We start from the raw sequence: 22,534 nt of genomic DNA, 5'->3' as shown, positions 1-22,534 counted from the left end.
AACCTAAAATTTAACTTTCTGTTTTAGTGATTTCGTTCCAACCTAATTTTTCCTCAAAATTTCCAATTTACCATCCATAATCCAACAACAAATTGGTGAGTTTATTCAAATTACAATTAATTAACATTTGTTATAAATTAATATTGAAAGATTTGTATGCACAAATTTGATAAAAGTATAATGGGTTGCATACATCACAATTAATTTTTCTTAATTACCCATAAAATATAATTAATAAAGCGGTTAATTTTAAAAAATTAAATTGAAATAGCTTTCTAAATCCAATTTAATTAAAATAATCCTTTTTATAACCTATTTCTTACTAGATGGCACTAAAAATACGATTACAATTACCCGTAATTTAAATCGATACCTGCCAAGCACCTTTTTAGTTGTAACCTTTTATCACCAGCACCAAATAAGTTTAGAACGGCTCCAATTTCAAATTTCGGAAATAAAAGCTTTTAACCTTGAAAATATCGCGATCTTACTCAATCGTGCGTCGACTGCATATAATGCGCTGTGTCGTGACGTCTTTTTTTGATAACATTTCTCCTTCCACTGCAAACTCCAAAAAGGAAGGAGACGAACCGAGCTTATTTTGAAACGCATCTAATACTTAATCGTCCACCAACTCAGTCCATTGCAAACCTTGGTTAAGTGAAAAACAATTTTAAAAAATCAATGATCCACGTGGCTAAATACAATTTAAATTAAATCATTTTATTTCAATAATAATAAAATAATAAAAATATTTTAAAGAAGTAAAAATGAAGAAAGAAAACGGTCATTTAATGGAAAATGGTTTTCAAGGAAAACGAGAAAAGTTCGAAGAAAAAGATAAATTAGAAAATGAAGATGAAGAAGTTGAGTGTTTTACCCCCCCGGATGGTGGATTTAGAGCTTGGCTAATTCTGGTGGGATCGTTTCTTTGCAACGGGATCCTTTTTGGGGTGATAAACTCCTACAGCGTTATTCAGGATAAATTGTATTTGGATTTAAAGGAAAATAATGTTACGGAAGCCTCTTCAAAAGCAGGTAAAAATTCTTATATTTTTTATAACTCAAAAAATTCTAGAAATATGTTGATTTATAAATTATAAATGCAATATTTGAGTGAATCTTGACATATTGTATATCAAAATCTGTGCTGAGATAGACATTTTTGGTATAATACAACAATAGTTCGAACATTCGTTAATATCATTCAATCTAAAAAACTTTCAGGTGTGTTTAGACATTTTATCCTTTACGATTAAAGTTAGATAATCTACAAATGCCAGTAAAATTGCTCCACTCTCTCTATGTTATTAAAAGGTTGTCAAAATTCATTGATCTTACTATTTGGAGATATTCTCGTTTTTTGCAGGCAAATAAAATTCTGAATTTAGGGTTTTGTTTGTCTTCGTCATGACTGTTATGGAAAACCTGGATTTTTAGGAAAAAAATTTTTCCCGGTTTCTAAAGCACATTCTACGATTTTTGGATTGAAAAAGTGTTTTGGCTATCCGCGATTGTCCTATAGTATAATAGATGCTAGATTAGGTCAAACATTGCATACCTCGTAATTAAGGAGACGTGGCACTCTCAAATAGAGAAGCATTCTACTAGAATAGCGCAAGAAGTGCTCCTCCTCACCATCGACTGAGTATCTAATCATAGCCTTTAACCTTTTGTGATAAGATTTCTTCAAAATCCTTCCTCGGTTTCTAAAGCACATTCCACGATTTTTGGATTGACGAAGTGGTTTTGCTATCCGAGATTGTCCTATTGTATAATAGATGCTAGAAGGTCAAATATTGCATACCTCGTAATTAAGGAGACGTGGCAATCTCAAATAGAGAAGCATTCTACTAGAATAGCGCAAGAAACTCCTCCTCACCATTGACTGAGTATCTAATCATAGCCTTTAACTTTCTACGACAAGATTTATTCAAAATCTTTCCTCGGTTTGTAAAGCTAAGTTTCCACATACACGGATTACTGGTGCCAGTCGGCTGGCGCCAGTTCATTTGCATGTGGAAATAGCAAAAAATCACTGAGGCCAATAAATTGGTGTCAGTAATCATAGCGCCAATAAAGTTGACGCTACTTCTACTTTTTGGCGTCAGTAACAGTATTTATAAAGAAAACGTGTAACTATTAATGTGTTCGTCCAACTAAAATGAACAAATCCGCTAATAAACCGTCCAAAAAAATGGACATCAGAACAAACAGTACTATTTCTAGAAATGTATGAACAATATCCCTGGTTTGAGGAATCAGAAAATTCCATAATATTATTACCGACTAGCACGAAATGAAGCTGTCAGAAGGATAGTTGAAATTATGAAGAAAACCGTCCCTAATTTTGACGAAACGTCTGTAAAAGCAAAAAAAATGTGCTTTTTGGCAAACGATACATACAGGGTGATTTATAACATACGGAGCAGACTAAAAGGGTAGCTACTAGGGGCCAAATGAAAGATATTTTCTTAATAATGTTTTGACCACAACTTAATAATCACAAAGATATTGAACGTTAAAGTTGAATTAATGGCCAAGCATTTCTTACAATATACGGTATTACATTACGTTTAAATTCAAACTGCGAATATTTCGGGGTTACTTAAACGATGCATAATTAACAAAAATAATAAAATCTTTGTAATATAGTAATTACGGCTATTTGAAAATTTGTTAAAACGCTCAAAAACTGGTGTTTTTTGTTGAGAACCGCTGATACCATGTTTTTATTGCTGCCAATCCAGTTGACTTGGTTACTTAGCAGCGGACATGTCATTTAACAGTTCATAAACAATGTCATTTAACGTCAAAATTAGAACTATTACAAATCAAAAAGTACAATGGCACTTTACAGTAACGAGGAATACGTAGATGTGCTTATTATTTATGGAGCTGCTGGAGAAAACGCTGCACATACAAGAGATCTGTATTTGAAACGATTTCCAAATCGACAGATGCCTTCAGAAAACACTTTTCTTCGGTTAGTCCAGCGGAAAAGAGAGACAACCTAAGAAAGGTCTTGGTGGCGGTAGACCAGGCAGATATGGAGTGAATGTAGAAGAAGAAGTTCTAGAAATTGTTGATGCAGATGCAAGTATTAGTACTCGTCAAATTTCTCACCAACTCGAAGTTTCGCAGAACTTTGTTTGGCGTACATTGAAAAGTAATGGTTTATACCCCTACCGTTTGCAAAAGTTGGAAGGATTGATTCCCGCTGATTATCCTTTGCGGCTGCAATTTTAGAGTAGCCAAATAATTGTTTTAGAGATTTTGTAATTTTGCATTTAAAACATTATTATTAGATGTTTCATAAATTAACATCTATCATTTCTTTTAACAAATTACGTATTATCTAAAATAACAAAACTACTGAAATAATAAATTGTGTAGTTTTACAGCTCATTCAAAAATGAGGATGGCGTTGACAAGTATTTTTATTTATTTATTTATTTATTTATAATTTATGGGTACAGAAACAGGACAAACCCAAATGATCTGTACCACGAAAAAAATTTACAATAAAAAAAGAAAACGTGTACCAAGGAAAAATGAATAAAGAAAAAATCAAAATTATCAAAATTAAGGCGAGCAATTAAAAATAAAATTAAACTTAAACTAAAAACACCGGAATTCAGATATTATATATATACAAAAAAAAAGATAAAACAAAATAAAACAATAATAATAATATAATAAAGCAAAAAAGCCAAAAAGTAAAATAAAATAAAACAATGCCTAATAGCAATAGTAACGGCGAAATTAAACATTATACAAAAACAGAAACCAACGAGCTACCAAAACGAAGGAGGCAATTCGCTGACTGCATTAAAAAGTATGCGCCTAAACGTAGAAAATGAATGCTGAAACAAATCAATATCGAGCTTATCAGCCTGACGAGCCATTCGCAACATAGGGGAGTTTCGAAAAGCATTGGTGCGAGGAATAGGCGTACAGAACAAGAAATTAAAGCGAAGAAGACGGGGAGGTACATGAATATTGACCGAATTCAAAAGAACTGTGGAATCACACATATTGTGTAGAACCTTGTAGAAGAATAATGTGTCGTTACACAGTTAATTGTTCTTTACTGTATATCAGCGGTTCTCAAAAATGTACATTAAATTATTTAAAAAAATAACATGCGATATCTATGTAACTATTAAGTTTTTAACAAAACATTATTAAGAAAATCTCTTCAGTTTTACCTCTAGTACCTACCCTTTTAATCTGCTACGTATGTTATAAATCACCCTGTATATTGCAAGGATGTAAAAGAATCTCCAGAGGCGAAAAATCTTAAAGCTGCTTGCAGTTTTACGTGAGCTGGAAGGGCATCTCTCATATGCGTAAATTGTTTTTGCATTTTAGAGGATACTTGCCTCAACAAAAACATGAAACTCTCTTCAGTCATTCTTAAATGATTAAAAAATGCTTCCTGATCTTCATGGCATAATTCTCTAATTAAAGTACTAGACGCACCTAGGTTATTTCTACGTGCAATCCACGATCTAAGCCAGCAACTATGTTTTCGCTTTTCTTTTGTTAATAACGTGTGCAGTTCCAAGGAGCACATTTGGACTACCACATTGATGCCAGCGCGAAGTACATCACTTGAAGCCATTTTTATTATTAAATTATACTTCCTCTGACCGATAATAGTTGCTACATTTCAGTTTAATGTAAAAATTATTGTAAATATGAAATGTACAAGCGATTTATCTAGATACATAACAATCAAAGTGTGCCAAGACCAAAATCGACTTAGCTATTGCACTTGTTTTGTGATAATTAGTTTCCTTATGTCAAATTTGACTTTTTGAGCGATTTAACCGCTGTACATTCAAAATGGACAAAAATATTTCGGAATACATTCAAACAGGTGGAAAAAAGTGTAGAGAGTTTAACAACGACCAACGTAAGCAAATCTTACATTATTTATTACAAAATGTTAGTCAAGGAAAACTTAAACGGGACGCGATAAACGCGAGTTATCTTGCAGTCGTTCAACGATCTCCAAATTGTGGAAACGAGCTAAAGGTTGTCAAAACAACAATTCTGTCATTAATGTTGGTTCCCTTAAAAAAAAGATGTGGTCGGAAAGTCAAAGATTATAGCCAGCAAATTGCAAACATTTCTTCTCTTCCTCTGTATAAGCGAACTACATTAAGGTCTTTAGACTCATTAGCTTACACATGTAAGGTGCCAAAAAGTACATTGCACGACGGATTAAAGAAAGGAAAGGAAATAAAAAGAATCACTAGTTTTGTTAAACTATTGTTAACTGAAGAAAATAAAAAGCGACGAATTGAATTTTGTTTAAAGTTTTTTTACCGTCAAGGTATTTCGAAAATATGCTGAATTATGTACATATCAACGAAAAATTGTTCTATATAACCAAAACTAAAAGAAGCTTTTATATAACTCCCGAAGAAGAACAACCTTATAGACCTTGTAAGAGTAAAAGATTTATTATAAAGGTAACGTTTATTGTGGCAGTTGCTCGTCCACGTTGGGATTTTCATACAAAAGCGTATTTTGATGGAAAGTTAGGAATTTAGCCATTTGCATCTTCTTCTCCAGCTAAGATAAACAGCAAGAATCGACAAAAAGGAAACTTTCGTAACCAAAGCTGTAGATGTTGTTAACAAAGAAGAAATAAGGAAAATGATTCTTCATAATTTAATTCCTGCAATACGGGACAAGTGGTCTGTTGGTTCTAAGAAAAACACAATATACATTCAACAAAATAATGTAAAGCCACACTTGTACAGTAACGATTCTTCATTAACGCAAGCATTCACTGAAGACGGTTATTCAATTAAAACCGCAACCACCCAACAGTCTCGATTTGAATGTGTTGGATTTAGGTTTTTTCAATTCCATTCAATCAGTTCAACATCAACTACCACATAGAAATATCGATGAATTAATTGAAGCAGTGAAAAATCCTACTGGAGTAATCGTTATAAATTAAAAGACTGAAACAAAATGAAATTAACACGCAATCATTCTAATTCGACTTTATTGTCTATTAAATGCGATGAAAATGCTATTAAAATGGCTCAAGATTATTTAAATAATAGAAGTAATTAAGTATTACAAATAAATAGTTTAACTTATTGTTTCTTTTGTATTTTCAATTGAAATAAGCAATATAGTTTTGCTTCCTAAATCTTTATTTCTTGAGTTTCTTTGAAATAAAACAAAGTGTGGCAACTATTCTCGGACAAAAGTTAAACTCAAATTTAGCAACTACTTTCGGACAGAGGAAATTTTTATTACTGTACCAGTACACAATTATAACATTTATGTGGAAACAACTTCTGGCGCCAGTAATCCGTGCATGTGGAAACTTAGCTTTAAAGTACGTTCCACGATTTTTGGGTTGACAAAATGTTTTGGCTATCCGAGATTGTCCCATTGTCTAATAGATGCTAGGAGGTCAAACATTGAATACCTTGGAATTAAGAAGATGTGGCACTCTCAAATAGAGAAGCATTCTACTAGAATAACACAAGAAGTCCTCCTCCTCACCATCGACTGAGTATCTATAGACTAGTATCATAGCCTTCAATCTTCTTCGATAAGATTTCTTCAAAATCCTTTCTCCGCTTCTAAAGCACGTTCCACGATTTTTGGATTGACGAAGTGGTTTGGCTATCCGAAATTGTCCCATTGTGTAATAGATGCTAGAAGGTCAAACATTGCATACCTCATAATTAAGGAGACGTGACACTCTTAAATAGAGAAGCATTCAAATACCCAAGAAGCTCCTCCTCACCATCAACTGAGTATCTAATCATAGCCTTTAACTTTCTACGATAAAATTTCTTCAAAATCCTTCCTTGATTTCTAAAGCACGTTCCATGATTTTTGGATTGACAAAGTGTTTTAGCTAAACGAGATTATCCCATTGTATAATAGATGCTTGGAGGTCAAATAGTACATACATCGTAATTAAGGAGACGTGGTCCTCTCAAATAGAGAAGCATTCTACTAGAATCGCGCAAGAAGTCCTCCTCCTCACCATCGACTGAGTACCTAAGCATAACCTTTGACCTCCTGCAGTGAGACTAATTCTGTATCTCCATGCACCAACTTCTAGCATTTTTTCACATCCCCTCAGACTTCAACCATGGCCAGAGACATTTTTTCAGAGTAGATCTCCGCGAATTCTAGACATCGCTTATCTCATATTATTTCGTCCTGATCTAGCACGGATGCAAAGAGGTGACACTCTCCAACATTGAGCCATTCTAAGGAAAGATATCTCGTCGTCCTCAACTTGGAGAGGCTTAATTGAAGGCATTTTCAATGTCAAAGTTTAGCTAAGATTGTGAAGTTTCAAGTGGTATAATTCCAAGCATATCAACTTGCTTTGTTTGGCTTTTCTATCAGTACCAGCACTCCCTCCTTCCAACCCAACCCAACTCAACCCAATTCAACATCCAAACTTATGTGTATGAATATAAAAAGAATATTACAAGAACAAAATCAAATTTGTTTTCAAAATAAGTTTAAAAACAAATTTGTTTAATTTTTTTAAATTTTATCACTTGGAAAAAAACGTTAATAATTGTTTAACAAGTCTTTACAAGATAATATTTATAAATACAAACAACTTTTAAAATAACAAAGATAAATAATTATTATTCCGTCTTGAAATTTAATAAATAAAAAAACTTAACTAAAAATAATTTTTATTTTACAAAAAACTAATTTTCCTTAACAAACATTACTAATCGTGTAAATCCAAACGTTTATTTACAGATAAGATATAGACAAAATAATTTTCTTTGAATCATTTTTTATTCTTAAAATAATTAAATCTTAAAAGTCTTTGACCTGAATTTAAATTTAATTTAACGTTTTTTTTTCTGTCTTGAATGAAATTAAAGTTGATTAACCCAAATTAATCTTGTAAATTGAACTCGTCTCTTTGGAGATTCGTTTGAAGAAGGTTCTTTGTATAGTTTTTATGATTTAAAAAAGACGCGACAACTTCACATGATGCAATCTATGTCCCATGAGACATCAGACTTTGTGCTAACAATAGGTTCAAAGTCTAATTTTTAATTTGAAACGTTGAGTTCGTTTCTCTAACACCACACTTTTTCAAATACAAAAGTCTTTATTGTTCATTTTTTTAATACAATGAGTAATTATTGGATAAGCATTTTTTGATAAGAAATTTATTACTTACTAAATATATTAATTATTGTAAAATTAGTTTTAAGTGAAAGTTCAAAGAATTTCCAAAGATTAATCTATTAATAGTTAATTATCGCTTTTATGTACACGGAGATTTGATTTTTATTCAAACATTGTTGTTTACCCCATCTTAGTTATTTCGAATTGTATCTTATTATTTAGTTTAACACAACAATCTCACTGTTTCACACTTTATCGCGTTCAATTGGAATTTTATGCCTATTTACATCTTCATGGTCGTTGAAGATCTTTCACTTTTTTTGTGTTAAATTAAAAAAATTTATTTGCGTGAGAGATATTGATAACAACTTGTGATTATCTTGGGTTTGAAGTCGATTCAAAAAATTTTTTTAATCAAAAATGCTTCAAGGAAATTTTTTGAAAATTGATTGATGTGTTTATAAATATTTCATTCCTTTAATTACTAAAATTATTTTTAGCTAGATATTGATTAGAAGATTTTTTTAATTTCTATTAATCATTTGCATAATAACCTCAGATATGCATGGATTTTTTTTGGTTATTATCACGACGGCTAAATCCAAATTGTTTAGTTCTCGATATAGAGTTAATTCTACTTTTAGTTCAATAAAAATATACAACAACTTAGCGCTGAATAACAAATAAAACTAGAACTAACACTAGACCTAGAACTAGAATCATTCGGGTGTAGCCGTCTTTAGAGACGTGCGGCTAAACCCAAATGTTTCTAATTCTAGGTCTAATGTTAGTTCAAGTGACAGTGCAAATGTAAAACTAGGTCTAGTGTTAGTTCTAGTTTTAATTGTTGTACAACGCTAGACCAAGAACTAGAATCATTCCAAATGATTCTAGTTCTAGGTATAGTGTTAGTTCTAGTTTTACATCTGCACTGTTACTAGAACTAACACTGTACTTAGAACTAGAATCATTTGGGTTTAGCCGTCTTTATAGACGTGCGGCTAAACCCACATGATTATAGTTCTACGTATAGTATTAGTTCGACATAGTAACAGTGCTAATGTAAAACTAGAACTAACACTAGACCTAGAACTAGAATCATTCGGGTTTAGCCGTCTTTAGAGACGTGCGGCTAAACCCAAATGTTTCTAGTTCTTGGTCTAATGTTAGTTCAAGTGATAGTGCAAATGTAAAACTAGGTCTAGTGTTAGTTCTAGTTTTAATTGTTGTACAGCGCTAGACCAAGAACTAGAATCATTCCAAATGATTCTAGTTCTAGGTATAGTGTTAGTTCTAGTTTTACATCTGCACTGTTACTAGAACTAACACTGTACTTAGAACTAGAATCATTTGGGTTTAGCCGTCTTTATAGACGTGCGGCTAAACCCACATGATTATAGTTCTACGTATAGTATTAGTTCGACATAGTAACAGTGCTAATGTAAAACTAGAACTAACACTAGACCTAGAACTAGAATCATTCGGGTTTAGCCGTCTTTAGAGACGTGCGGCTAAACCCAAATGTTTCTAGTTCTTGGTCTAATGTTAGTTCAAGTGATAGTGCAAATGTAAAACTAGGTCTAGTGTTAGTTCTAGTTTTAATTGTTGTACAGCGCTAGACCAAGAACTAGAATCATTCCAAATGATTCTAGTTCTAGGTATAGTGTTAGTTCTAGTTTTACATCTGCACTGTTACTAGAACTAACACTGTACTTAGAACTAGAATCATTTGGGTTTAGCCGTCTTTATAGACGTGCGGCTAAACCCACATGATTATAGTTCTACGTATAGTATTAGTTCGACATAGTAACAGTGCTAATGTAAAACTAGAACTAACACTAGACCTAGAACTAGAATCATTCGGGTTTAGCCGTCTTTAGAGACGTGCGGCTAAACCCAAATGTTTCTAGTTCTTGGTCTAATGTTAGTTCAAGTGATAGTGCAAATGTAAAACTAGGTCTAGTGTTAGTTCTAGTTTTAATTGTTGTACAGCGCTAGACCAAGAACTAGAATCATTCCAAATGATTGTAGTTCTAGGTATAGTGTTAGTTCTAGTTTTACATCTGCACTGTTACTAGAACTAACACTGTACTTAGAACTAGAATCATTTGGGTTTAGCCGTCTTTATAGACGTGCGGCTAAACCCACATGATTATAGTTCTACGTATAGTATTAGTTCGACATAGTAACAGTGCTAATGTAAAACTAGAACTAACACTAGACCTAGAACTAGAATCATTCGGGTTTAGCCGTCTTTAGAGACGTGCGGCTAAACCCAAATGTTTCTAGTTCTTGGTCTAATGTTAGTTCAAGTGATAGTGCAAATGTAAAACTAGGTCTAGTGTTAGTTCTAGTTTTAATTGTTGTACAGCGCTAGACCAAGAACTAGAATCATTCCAAATGATTCTAGTTCTAGGTATAGTGTTAGTTCTAGTTTTACATCTGCACTGTTACTAGAACTAACACTGTACTTAGAACTAGAATCATTTGGGTTTAGCCGTCTTTATAGACGTGCGGCTAAACCCACATGATTATAGTTCTACGTATAGTATTAGTTCGACATAGTAACAGTGCTAATGTAAAACTAGAACTAACACTAGACCTAGAACTAGAATCATTCGGGTTTAGCCGTCTTTAGAGACGTGCGGCTAAACCCAAATGTTTCTAGTTCTTGGTCTAATGTTAGTTCAAGTGACAGTGCAAATGTAAAACTAGGTCTAGTGTTAGTTCTAGTTTTAATTTTTGTATAGCGCTAGACCAAGAACTAGAATCATTCCAAATGAAACACTTGGGTTGGGTTGCGTTGGGTCTAGTTTTCGGTCTAGTGTTAGTTCTAGTTTTAGTTCAACGTAGAACTGATTCCAGTGTCCATCTGCAATGTCCATAGTAATTGGTTCCAGTATCCAAAAGTTAAATGTAGTATACTTAGTAACTACATATTTCCAATGTTCAGTGGTTGAATGCAGTATCTAATACATGATTCCAATATGGAGTGGTGAAGTGCAATGTCACTTCATAGTGACTGATTCCAGTGTGCAGTAGTTAGATACAGTATCCTTTGTACTTATTTTCAGTACTCAATGGTTGATTCCAGTATTTAATGAATGATTCCAATATCCGGCTGCTAAATGCAATATTGATAGTAATTGTTTCCAGTATCCAGAAGTTAAATATAATATCATTAGTCACTGTTTCTCTTGTGCTGTGTTTATCTCTCTCCTTCTGCTGATGAAGCGCTGAATCTGTTTTTGTCCAGTGTATCTGTCGTGCGCGATACCTACCCGGATATTATGATTGTTATTATAGGTGATTTCAATATGCCAACTATCTCTTGGTCTATGTCTGAAGATGATGTATTAATTCCCACAGGGAATTTCGACCGTCGCGCCATTGATTTTCTTAACATTTATTCATATTGTAATTTCAGTCAATTTAATAATGTATCGAATATTAATACTAGAATTCTTGATCTTGTTCTATGCGCTAACGGTCGAGTCGAAAGCATACACCTCTGCAATGATCCACTTGTGGATCCTGACTGCCAATATCCACCGTTTGAATTCTTAATATAGGCATTTCACTTGTTTGAGTGATGGTCCGAATGTTCGCTTTCTTTTTAAGAACGCAAATTCCGGAGCTATCAAGTGTTTCTTAAATAGTATCGATTGGCAGACTGTTTTTGCTGGGATGTGCGTGGAGAGCATGGTTGAAGTTTTCTATGATCGCGTTAATTATGTAATTAACAGAGACGTTCCTAAGCGCATTCTACCTAAGCAATGTTTTCCTTATTGGTACAAACGTTCAGTAATTAAAGAAAAGCTACTCTATCTTGCACTTAAGGTCTAAGCGGCTTATTGCGGCTGATTATAGAGATTACTTAAACTCGATTCAGGCGGGGGTTATGGAAAATCCCAAAGGAATCTGGTCCTTTGATAAGTTCAGGAAGGGGAATGCATCTGGCATACCATGTTTTCCGCTGATGGGTATCCCTCGTGCATTTGCAGAGTATTTCGCCTCAGTTTTCGTAGATGGTCCCATTGACTCTTCGGTGGCCAGGGTGTTTCACCTTGGTTCTCTGCTCACGCAGTCCTTAATGTTTTGACCCATCTTGACAAGTCCTCTAGCTCTGGTCCGGATGGTATTCCATCTTCCTTTTTGAGGGAGTTTACTGTCGATCCCACTTTTTCTTATTTTTTCAAAATTCTTACTCGAAGGTACTTTTCCGTGCGCGTGGAAGATAGCTTTTGTGGTTCCAATATTTAAATCCGGGAATAGACGGTTGGTATCTAATTACTGTCCAATTTCTATTCTCTCGTCCATTCCCTACTTTAACCACTCTATTGCTCATTCTCTCATTACTGAACAACATGGTATCTTGCCTGGGCGATCGGTTGAGTCTAACTTAGTGTCTTATGTTAACTTTACTCATTCTGCCTTAAATGACGACCCATAGGTTGACGCAATTTATACCGATTACTCTAAAGCCTTCGACAAGATTGACCATGGAATTCTTATACAAAAGCTGTGCTCCTTTAACACTCCTGTCGGCATTGTACGCTGGATAATGTCATATCTATCGGACAGAAGTCGGGCAGTTAAGGCAGTTTTCTATCGGACTACAAACCCATCTCATCTGATGTGCCTCAGGGAAGTCACCTTGGGCCTACATTATTTCTAATTTACATAAACGACATTTCTTCTTGCTTTAAATTTTCTAAATTCCTCATCTATGCGGATGATAATAAAATATTTACCAGAGTCAGCTCTAGTCATGACTGCCTGAGACTCCAGGACGACCTTGATCATCTGCATGATTACTGTCGCGTTAGCAAACTTTATTTGAACTATGACAAAAAATAACGTTTACATGGCAACGCTATCCTATTAATTTTAATTACAACTTTAATGGTAGACCCAAACCTATTATCTCTACTGACAGACTGAAGGATCTTGGCATTATACTTGATGTCAAATTGAGATATCATCTTTACATTGAATTCACGGTAACGAAAGCCCTGCGTAACCTAGGGTTTGTTATCAGAATAAGTAGATATTTTACCAATTTTACAAGCATTAAATCGCTTTATATGGCATTTGTTAATAGCGTATTATCCTATGGTTTCATAGTGTGGATCCTTTGTACGCGGTCTATCATGATCGTATTAAACTTATTGTCTCTGCAGCAACGTCGAATTGTTTCTGACTTGATCTTCCTTTTCAAGCTTGTTAATGGCATGCTGGATGCCCCCGATCTTTTGCCTGAATTGAGTCATTAGTTCGAATTCTTAATTCCTATGACCAGGGCTTCACCATGTATCCCTCTTTGACATTTCTTTACGCTCTTTCAGAGAATTAGTTAGTTTCAGAGAACTAACTAACGTATAGCGGATGTTTTGTTGATCGCTTTATTGTTATAATTATGTTAGTTTGTGTTACAATTTGTTTTTATGTTAATTTTTCGTTATTATGAGGATGCTTTTTTTTAGATATTCTCCCTGTATGCATTCCGAACATGTAATAAATAAATAAAGAGTAAACAAGATGCGATTCTAGAGTGAGAAACTCTAGTTTTGAAAAGAGATAGAAGACATTCCAATTTAAATGTTCTGACAATAACAAATCATTCCGACACGAAGCGTCGCGACTTGTTTACTCTTTAATCTTTGGTATTATTGTAATATTATTAGTCATTGTTTTCAATGGTTGATTCCAGTGTCTAATAAATTATTCCAGTATTCAGGAGAAACTTCCTTTTTTTAATAAATGATTGCAGTATCCATCTGCTACGTACAATGTCCAAAGTGAGTGGTTTTAGTATCCAAAAGTTAGATATAGCATGCTTAGTAATTATTTCCTGTACTCAGTGGTTGATTCCAGTATCTAATGAATGAATCCAGTATTTAGTAAATGATTCCAGTATACAGCTGCTAAGTGCAATGTTAATAGAGGTTGTGCCATTTCTTCTACTCTTGTCAATCTTGACTCTGTCTCTCACTAAGATTTCTATCGCAGTCTTTCAAAGTTGCTCGGACTTTCAAGGTTCCTCAGTTTACAGGTAAAAGTCGGAATTGAGTAAGAGAGGCTAGTATATATATTAGCATACATTATATTCGCGTTTTAAACCCCACATTTTTACATTGGGGTTGAGTTATCTTGCATTGACTTGTTTTGAATTTGGGATAGCGTTGTGGTTAACCCTTTCAGGTACGACTTTTTATTTGTCATGATAAAATTATGAGATTTGGTACATATATTACTTTTTTTTTTTTCTTAATTTTTCAAATTTCGAAAAAATTGAAAAGCGGTGTACACTACAGTGGACTGGGTGACCGAAAGGGTTAAGTTGCTATTACGTTTGCTTGCTTGGTTAGATTAGTTTGTAGTTGACTTAAGCATTAAAGCTAATCTTAGCGTTTACCTTTCAAATTGTTGTGAAGTTAGCAGTCATGATGTTCATTAGCTTTGTTCGTTGGGATTGCACTACTCTGCACGACATGGCACTCGTATGACGTCATAGTGCAATGAAGTGTAAGCCAGTGCAATGTCATGTCAACTTAGTGCAGGTCAGAAAAGTGTATAAACCGTGGTCCCAACGTACAGATTTTTATAAAAAAAGTGTATAATATTTGAAATGGACGAACAGGAGATTGTCAGCGAAATACTCGTGGAAAATGAAATTATCTCAGAATGTTTTTTTAGTAGCGTTTTTTTAGTATTCATCAATTATTATTATTATTTTTTATTTTTTTCAATTATTAGCGAAATATATTTTCTATAGCAAACTACTAACCCTTATTAGTTCTTTCAAAAGTACTACTTAACGTATAAAGAAATCACATGCTAAATTGCACCAAAATTGATAAGCAGTACTTGCAAAAAAAAATTTGTGTGGTGAGGGTAGTTAACCCCAGCCACCCCTAAATGAGAAAAAACATAATTAATATTTTTAAATGTACTATAAGTGTATTTAATGCTGCCAAAATCGACAGGGTAGTTTTTAAATTATTCCAAAAAAGTAGGGGTAGTTTTCTACTGCCTCTACTGGGATTGAATATACTGTGTTCTCTAATACAACAAATATTAATTATTATAAGGTTTTATTTCTTAATATTTAATATTAATATTAATTATTACAAAACACGTTTTCAAATATTCCGCCATTTTAGTTACACTGCACTTATTGAACTTAATCGAAAGCAGGTGCAACAAAATCTGCACTAACTTGCACCGGCTGCACTACATTGCACTGCACCTGGCCCAACGAACAGTATGAGTGCAACTGCACTAAACTGCACTATCCCCAACGAACACACAACATCTGCACTAAACTGCATAGTGCAAGTGAATGCAAGTAGTGCAGTCCCAACGAACAAAGCTATTTTTAATTATTTTATTATAATTAAAATTAAAACCCAATTAATAATAAATTAGCCATTATACTTATCTAAAAATAATAAAGAAAATGACATAACCAAGACGGCTAAATCCGAATGTTTCTAGATCTAGGTCTAGAGTTAGTTCTAGTTTTAGTTCAACTTAGAACCGATTCCAGTATCCATCTGCGAAGTGCAATGTCCATAGTAAGTGGTTCTACTATTCAAAGATTAGATGCAGTATACTAGTAACTATTTCCAATGCTCAGTGATTGAATGCAGTATCTAATACATGATTCCAATATCCAGTGGTATTAATTCCAGTATGTAGTGGTTAGATACAGTATCCTTGGTACTTATTTCCAGTACTGCATGGTGGATTCCAGGTTTTAATAAATGATTCCAATATCCATCTGCTAAGTGCAATGTCCAAAGTGATTGGGTTTAATATCCAACAGTCAGATGTTTAGTAATTATTTCCAGTACTCAGTGGTTTACTCCAGTATGTAATGAATGAATCCAGTATTTAGTAAATGATTCCAGTATACAGCTGCTAAGTGCAATGTTAATAGAGGTTGTGTCATTTCTTCTGGTCTTGTCAGTCTTGATTCTGTCTCTCACTAGGAATCGCAGTCTTTCAAGGTTGCGCAGGCTTTCAAAGTTCCTCAGCTTGTAGGTAAGAGTCGGAATTGAGTAAGAGAGGCTAGGATATGCTGTCAGCATACATTACATTCGCGTTTTGAACCCCACATTTTTACATTAAGGTTGAGTTACCTTGCATTGACTTGATTTGAATTTGGGATAGCGTCGAGTTTAGGTTATCTTGCTTTGGAGTTAAGTTGCTATTATTAGTATTTGCTATTGCTTGTTGTGAAGTTTGCAGTATTAACCTAGATTGTTCTTATATTATGATGTTTATGTCACATTGACGTTTGAGTTGTAATTTGACCTTGACAAAGGAAAGAAAAAGGATTTAGGACAAAAAATTACCAAATAATTATTTATTATTAACGAATTTTTATTTTCATTTTTAATTAATTTATTCTAATTAAAATTAGAACCCAATTAATAATAAATTAATCATTATACCAATCTAAAAATAATAAAGAAAATGACATAACCAAGACGGCTAATCCCGAATGTTTCTAGTTCTAGATCTAGTGTTATTTCTAGCTTTAGTTCAACCTACAACTGATTCCAGTATCCATCTGTGAAGTGCAATGTCCATAGTAATTGGTTCTAGTATCTAAAGGTTAGATGCAGTATACTAGTACCTATTTCCAAGCACTTCCAGCAGCTTGGATAATAATAATAATAATAATAAACTTTATTTCCATTACCAAAACAAGTATATATATATATATACAAACAAACAGTAAAAAACCAAAACGATATACATAGAAATGAAAATTGGCGATGTTTCGTCTGACGCAAAATTGCGACAAGATGCTTTTCAAACATAACCTTTACATTACATTAAACACAAAAAAAAAGAAGAAGCACAATTGATCAAATGAACTCAAAAAATAAACTACAAACAACAAAAGAACAACGATAAATTAAATTTTCCCTAACCTTAAAAAAGAGAAAAAAAAAGATAAAACAAAAACTCAATATTATATTATATATATGTTTCGACGCGCATTTTTTAAACTCATTTGGTAGCGAATTGTATTTCAAGACTATCTGATATGACAAGCATCGTTTAAAAAACTCTATCCGGTGTGCAGGTATTTCAAGCAAGCCTCTATGTCTGAGACTGAGATTATGCACATCTGTACGATAAGTTAATTTTTCGTACAGATATAGTGGTGACTTATTGGTGATAATTTTGTGATACATACATAAACAATGCAATAAACGTCGATTCTCCATGTTTAACTACTTCACTTCTTTTAATTTGTACGATATAGGTTAACGGCTACGAATACCATATATCAATCTCAGACACGATTTTTGCATTTTCTGTATTCTACCCACATCCACCGCTGACAAAAAAGCGCCATAAACAGTGTCGCAATAGTTAAATCTAGATAGCACTAGTAGGTCGCATAGTAGTTTTTTTGTATTTTGATTTAGTAAAAACCTGTTATTAAAAATCACCTTTAGTGCTGTATGGTGAGATTGATATGCTTTGTAAACGACAGCTGACCGTCCATTATTACACCCAGACTTTTCACCGTATTTTGTACTTCAATATGTTGTCCATCTATAACTAAGGTTATTAGGCCTAAAAGTGAGCGCGCATGATCCGTGCCAAAGACAGTAGCTGTAGTTTTAGCGCTATTGATGTGTAGGGAGTGATCTCTCGAGAATTGTAAAATATTTGATATATCGTTGTTAATAATACCCATGGCGCGTTGAAGATCTGAAGGTAGAAACGAGTAACAAATCTGGGTGTCATCAGCGTACGAGTGAAAATTACAATGTTTTAAGCGTTCTGACATTGTAGATGTATATGTATTGTATAGAATAGGACTCAGAATACCACCCTGCGGTACACCAGAGACCAGGGGCTGTGGACGGGACAGTTGACCATTCAGAATCACTCTCTGTGACCTACCCTTTAAATACTGGGAAAGCAGTGAGAGGGAATTCTCACCGAGACCGCTGTAATGCAAGATGGAGATAAGGGTATCAATGTCGATTGAATCAAAAGCTTTGGAATAATCGATGAGGACCAAGACTGTAACCAGGCCCCTGTCAGAGGCGCGGACGATGTCATCACAAACATGCAGTAAAGCTGATTCGCAGCTATGCAAAGGTTTAAATCCAGATTGTAGATCCGGTATAATATTATTTTCGGATAAAAACAAACGTAATTGTGTTTCCAGAATCTTTTCAAAAATTTTGGCAATAGTTGGCAACAAACTGATAGGCCGCATATCTGAGTAGGAGATTGGAGATTTTATTTTTGGAATAGGGCCGATATTAGCCACCTTCCACAAAGAGGGAAAGGTATTAGTTTCAATACAACTATTTATGATATGGGTCAGGAACGGAATAATGTGAGGAAAACATAGTGTGACACACCGTCCGCGCCAGCAGAAGTGTTTTTCATTATAAGAAAAACCCTCTCGACCTCCGCCTGAGAGACCAATTTGAATTCAAAAATATTTACTCCATCTTTCCGATCATTTAAGTAGGAATTTATCAATTGTTGTGAAGTAGTGGCTGGCGGCAGGGCGGAAATGAAGTAATCATTTATATCATTGACATTTGATAAGGTTTCTGGTAGCGACGGCTTATTTTTCAAAATACCTATCTTTCGTAAACGTTTCCAGACATCTGAGGACGCATCCCCCGGTCTACACATACGAAAGTTGACTTAAGCTCGCTTTTCGTCTCGAATAACACGAGCCGTAAAATTTATAATTCTTTATATTCGTTATGATCCGTAACAGCCCTGGTCCGTTTCCATCTACCCTTAGCTTTATCCCTCAAAGACATTAAAAATTTGGTATTGCTTGTTAACCATGGGCTAGCATTCGAACGGCGTGTAGTTGTTTTAACAGGTGCGTGAATATCAAAAAGATTTATTAAATTATTGGTAAGAAAAGATACTTTATCATTAACATCTAGAATACGGTAAATATTGTTAAAGGATGTAATATGAGCATTAAGGTACACTTCCTCCACAGTCATTTGGACCGTTTCCCTGAAAATCTTGCTGATCTGAGTGAAGAACAAGGGGAACGGTTCCATCAAGATATTCGAACTATGGAGGAACGTTACTGGAATGCTCACATGATGGCAGACTATTGTTGGAGCATTAAAAACAGCCCTCGTGAACCAAGTCAAGCAAGAAAATCTTATAAAAGAAAATTTTTTGATAAGAAGTGGTTGTTTTTCTAATGAGTTTCTTAATAAAATATAGATTTTTCTTAAAAAACGCGTTTTAATTATTATATCTCAAATCTGCCTTCAGATCTGAAATCAGCACTCAGAGAAAGTATAATATTAGTCATAATATTTCATGCAACAAAAATGCTGTTTCTTTGTGTTATTATTATGGCTGTCACTTCGCATACTTCATACTTTTGATTAATTCCACAAAATGCGTAGAATCTCGAAATATAAATTTGATTTATTTGTAAAAGGAAACAGAAGTTTGATGATGTGAATGATGCAAATTATTATAAAATTAATTTATTTCTATTAATATATTTTTTTTCTTTTTAGCATTAGTTGGGTCATTAGCAATGGGTTCAACATTCCTCCTCTCAGCAGTTTCGGGCATTTTAACCGATTTGATCGGCGTTCGACCAACTTGTTTCATCGGCGGAGCTGTAGCAACATCTGGATTACTCATCTCATCGTTTTACACGCACAACATCAACGCTTTATACTTCACCTATGGAATAATGTACGGAATTGGATGCGCTTTGGCCTACACCCCATCGTTGGCGATTTTGGGGCACTATTTTAAGCGTTATATGGGGATTGTGAATGGTGTTGTTACGACGGGAAGTTCAATTTTTACGATGGCGATGCCGCACATAATCGGGTACTTTTTAGATGTTAGTTTGTTATCGGGAACGTTACAAATTTTGGCTGTGATATGTTCGTTGGTGATGATTTGTTCGTTAAGTTTTAAGCCTTTAATTAAATCGAAGAAAAGGGTTGAGTTGATGAGCAATGGTTCTGTTTTTAAGAATAAAAAGTATTTGTCTTGGGCGATTATAATCGCGATTAGTTTATGTGGATATTTTGTGCCTTACGTTCATATGTCGACGTTTGTTAAAGAAAATTTCGATGAAAACGCCGATGGGAAGTTGCCAATTATTTTTATTGGGATGTCATCGGGGTTGGGGAGATTAATTTTTGGTTATATCGCTGATAGGAAAGGCGTAAGCAGGATATTTTTGCAACAAATTTCTTTTATAATCATCGGAACATCATCAATTCTCCTCCCGTTTACAAAAAATCATTTCAATTTACTCTTAACGTTAACATTTATCATGGGAATTTTCGACGGTTGCTTCGTGGCTTTATTAGGACCAATCGCTTTTGATATTTGCGGACACAATGGGGCAACGCAAGCAATCGGATTTTTATTGGCTTTATCATCGATTCCTTTAACAATAGGACCTTACGTCGCCGGAATTCTATACGATCATTTAGGAAATTATGAGCTCGCGTTGAGATTAGCGGGAATTCCCCCGATTATCGGCGGAATTGTTATGTTTATCGTTGGAAAATTCCAATCGAGGGAAGAAAATTTAGACGAAGAAATAAGCGGGAAGGATTATTTGGATGTTAACTCGAAGAATGCACGACTTAACGGTAAGATTAACAGTAAATCTTACCTTTTGGGAAATAAAGGAAACAAAAAAAATTGTTATTCTTAAATTTTTATTTCAATTTAGACGATTTCAATTTCATAAACTCAAAACAATTATAATAAAATAATCTGTGATATCTCTTTTATATAAATGGTGTAATTTTAACTACTTAGATATTAATTAAAAAGTAAAAAGACAATTTTTTTTAAAGTATATTTTATAAAAGTAGAAGTAGCAATACATTTTAATATTAAAAAAAAACTGATGTTTATTAATTAAGTTTTTTGTTCTTTCTTTTTATTTCTTACAGAATCGATTGGTGAAGATGAGAAGATCTGCTAACAATCTCTTCAAAGTATTTAAAATTAAGAATAAAAAATGTTTAGAGGTAACCTTTTCTGTATTAAAATGTATTGCTTCATTTATTCATTAAAAAATGTATTTATTTCCCCCCTTTTTAGTTTAAATACTCATTTTAATCATTAGAATTTAGTTAATTTAATCGAATTTTTTGTAAACTTTTAGTTCCTATTTAGATAGTTATTTTTTTAAAATTCCTATCTAGATTTAAGCGTTTTTGTTTTTCATTTTCTACTTTAACTAACAATTTAAATTGTTGTTATATTCCCTTTCTTTTTTGATAATTTTATTTTTTTTTTATAATGCGGGTTTTTCAATGATGTTATATCTATTATATTGTTGACCTGTTGAAAATATATTTTTAGAAACGATAAAAGAATTATTATTTAAAAAATTAAGTCATTTTCTTTAAAAAATAACTGTCAATTTACGCTTTCCTTGATTCCGTTATAAAGGAATGATTAAATAACGGATTAAATATATTTCAACAAAAAGGAAGAGAAAATGATTTAAAATAAAAATAAAAAAAAGAAGAAAAGACACGAGAAAAAATGACTTAGTTACGAGGAAACTTCAAAAATTGAGAAGCTAGTTGATTCCAACTGTGGTCCTTTCAAATAAGAATTCTATTTAAGGCTTACAAATTGAAACAACCGATTGATGACGAAATGTTGATGTGTTTATTGTGGATTCTAGAGCGTCAGCCCCATGGTGAATAATGGCAGTTTGTTGCAAAACTTGGAAAAGAACACAACGAAGGTTGGGTTGGGTTGGTATCACATAGAGAGGTCAGGTGATCAAATCAGAGGGTTTGGGGTCAATAGAAGGAGAAACTTGTATTTTGGAAGGAACATTATTTGTATCAGAGCTCAGTAAAAACCTGTTATTGGTAAGTGCCATAACAGAAAAGGGAGTCTCGCATGGTTAAATCCGACACTTTTTAGTCCTAGGCCTAGTGTTAGTCCTAGTTTTACACTTGCACTGTCACTAGAACTAACATTACACCTAGAACTAGAAACATTTGGGTTTAGCCACACGTCTCTAAAGACAGCCAAAATCGAATGATTCTAGTTCTAAGGTATAGTGTTAGTTCTATATAGTAACAGTGCTAGTGTAAAACTAGTTCTAGTGACAGTGCAGATGTAAAACTAGAACTAACACTACACCTAGAACTAGAATCATTTGGGTTTAGCCGTCTTTAGAGACGTGCGGCTAAACCCAAATGTTTCTAGTTCTAGGTATAGTGTTAGTTCGACATAGTAACAGCGCTAGTGTAAAACTAGAACTAACACTAGACCTAGTACTAGAATCATTCGGGTTTAGCCGTCTTTAGAGACGTGCGGCTAAACCCAAATGTTT

The 22,534-nt window shown here is 33.7% G+C and overlaps 1 protein-coding gene across 2 annotated transcripts; it reads left to right on the top strand.

Moving 5' to 3' along the window:
• The first annotated feature begins 460 nt into the window (after nt 1–460).
• Nucleotides 461–21,543, top strand: LOC111417729 (monocarboxylate transporter 10-like protein kar). 2 transcript variants are annotated; one of them, XM_023050094.2, is made up of 3 exons: nt 464–1,038; nt 19,713–20,816; nt 21,126–21,543. In XM_023050094.2, exons 1-3 carry the CDS (start codon nt 771–773, stop codon nt 21,155–21,157), a joined length of 1,404 nt encoding a protein of 467 aa, XP_022905862.1. In that variant the 5' UTR covers nt 464–770; the 3' UTR covers nt 21,158–21,543. The 2 variants fall into 2 exon arrangements, with proteins under 2 accessions (XP_022905861.1, XP_022905862.1); XM_023050093.2 differs by having other exon boundaries at nt 461–1,038; nt 19,713–21,543.
• Nucleotides 21,544–22,534: the final 991 nt, after the last annotated feature.

Source organism: Onthophagus taurus, chromosome 3, assembly GCF_036711975.1.
Source record: "Onthophagus taurus isolate NC chromosome 3, IU_Otau_3.0, whole genome shotgun sequence".
Lineage (NCBI taxonomy): Eukaryota > Metazoa > Arthropoda > Insecta > Coleoptera > Scarabaeidae > Onthophagus > Onthophagus taurus.
Note: the sequence above shows the minus strand (reverse complement) of the source record. Positions and strands in the feature narration are given on the sequence as shown.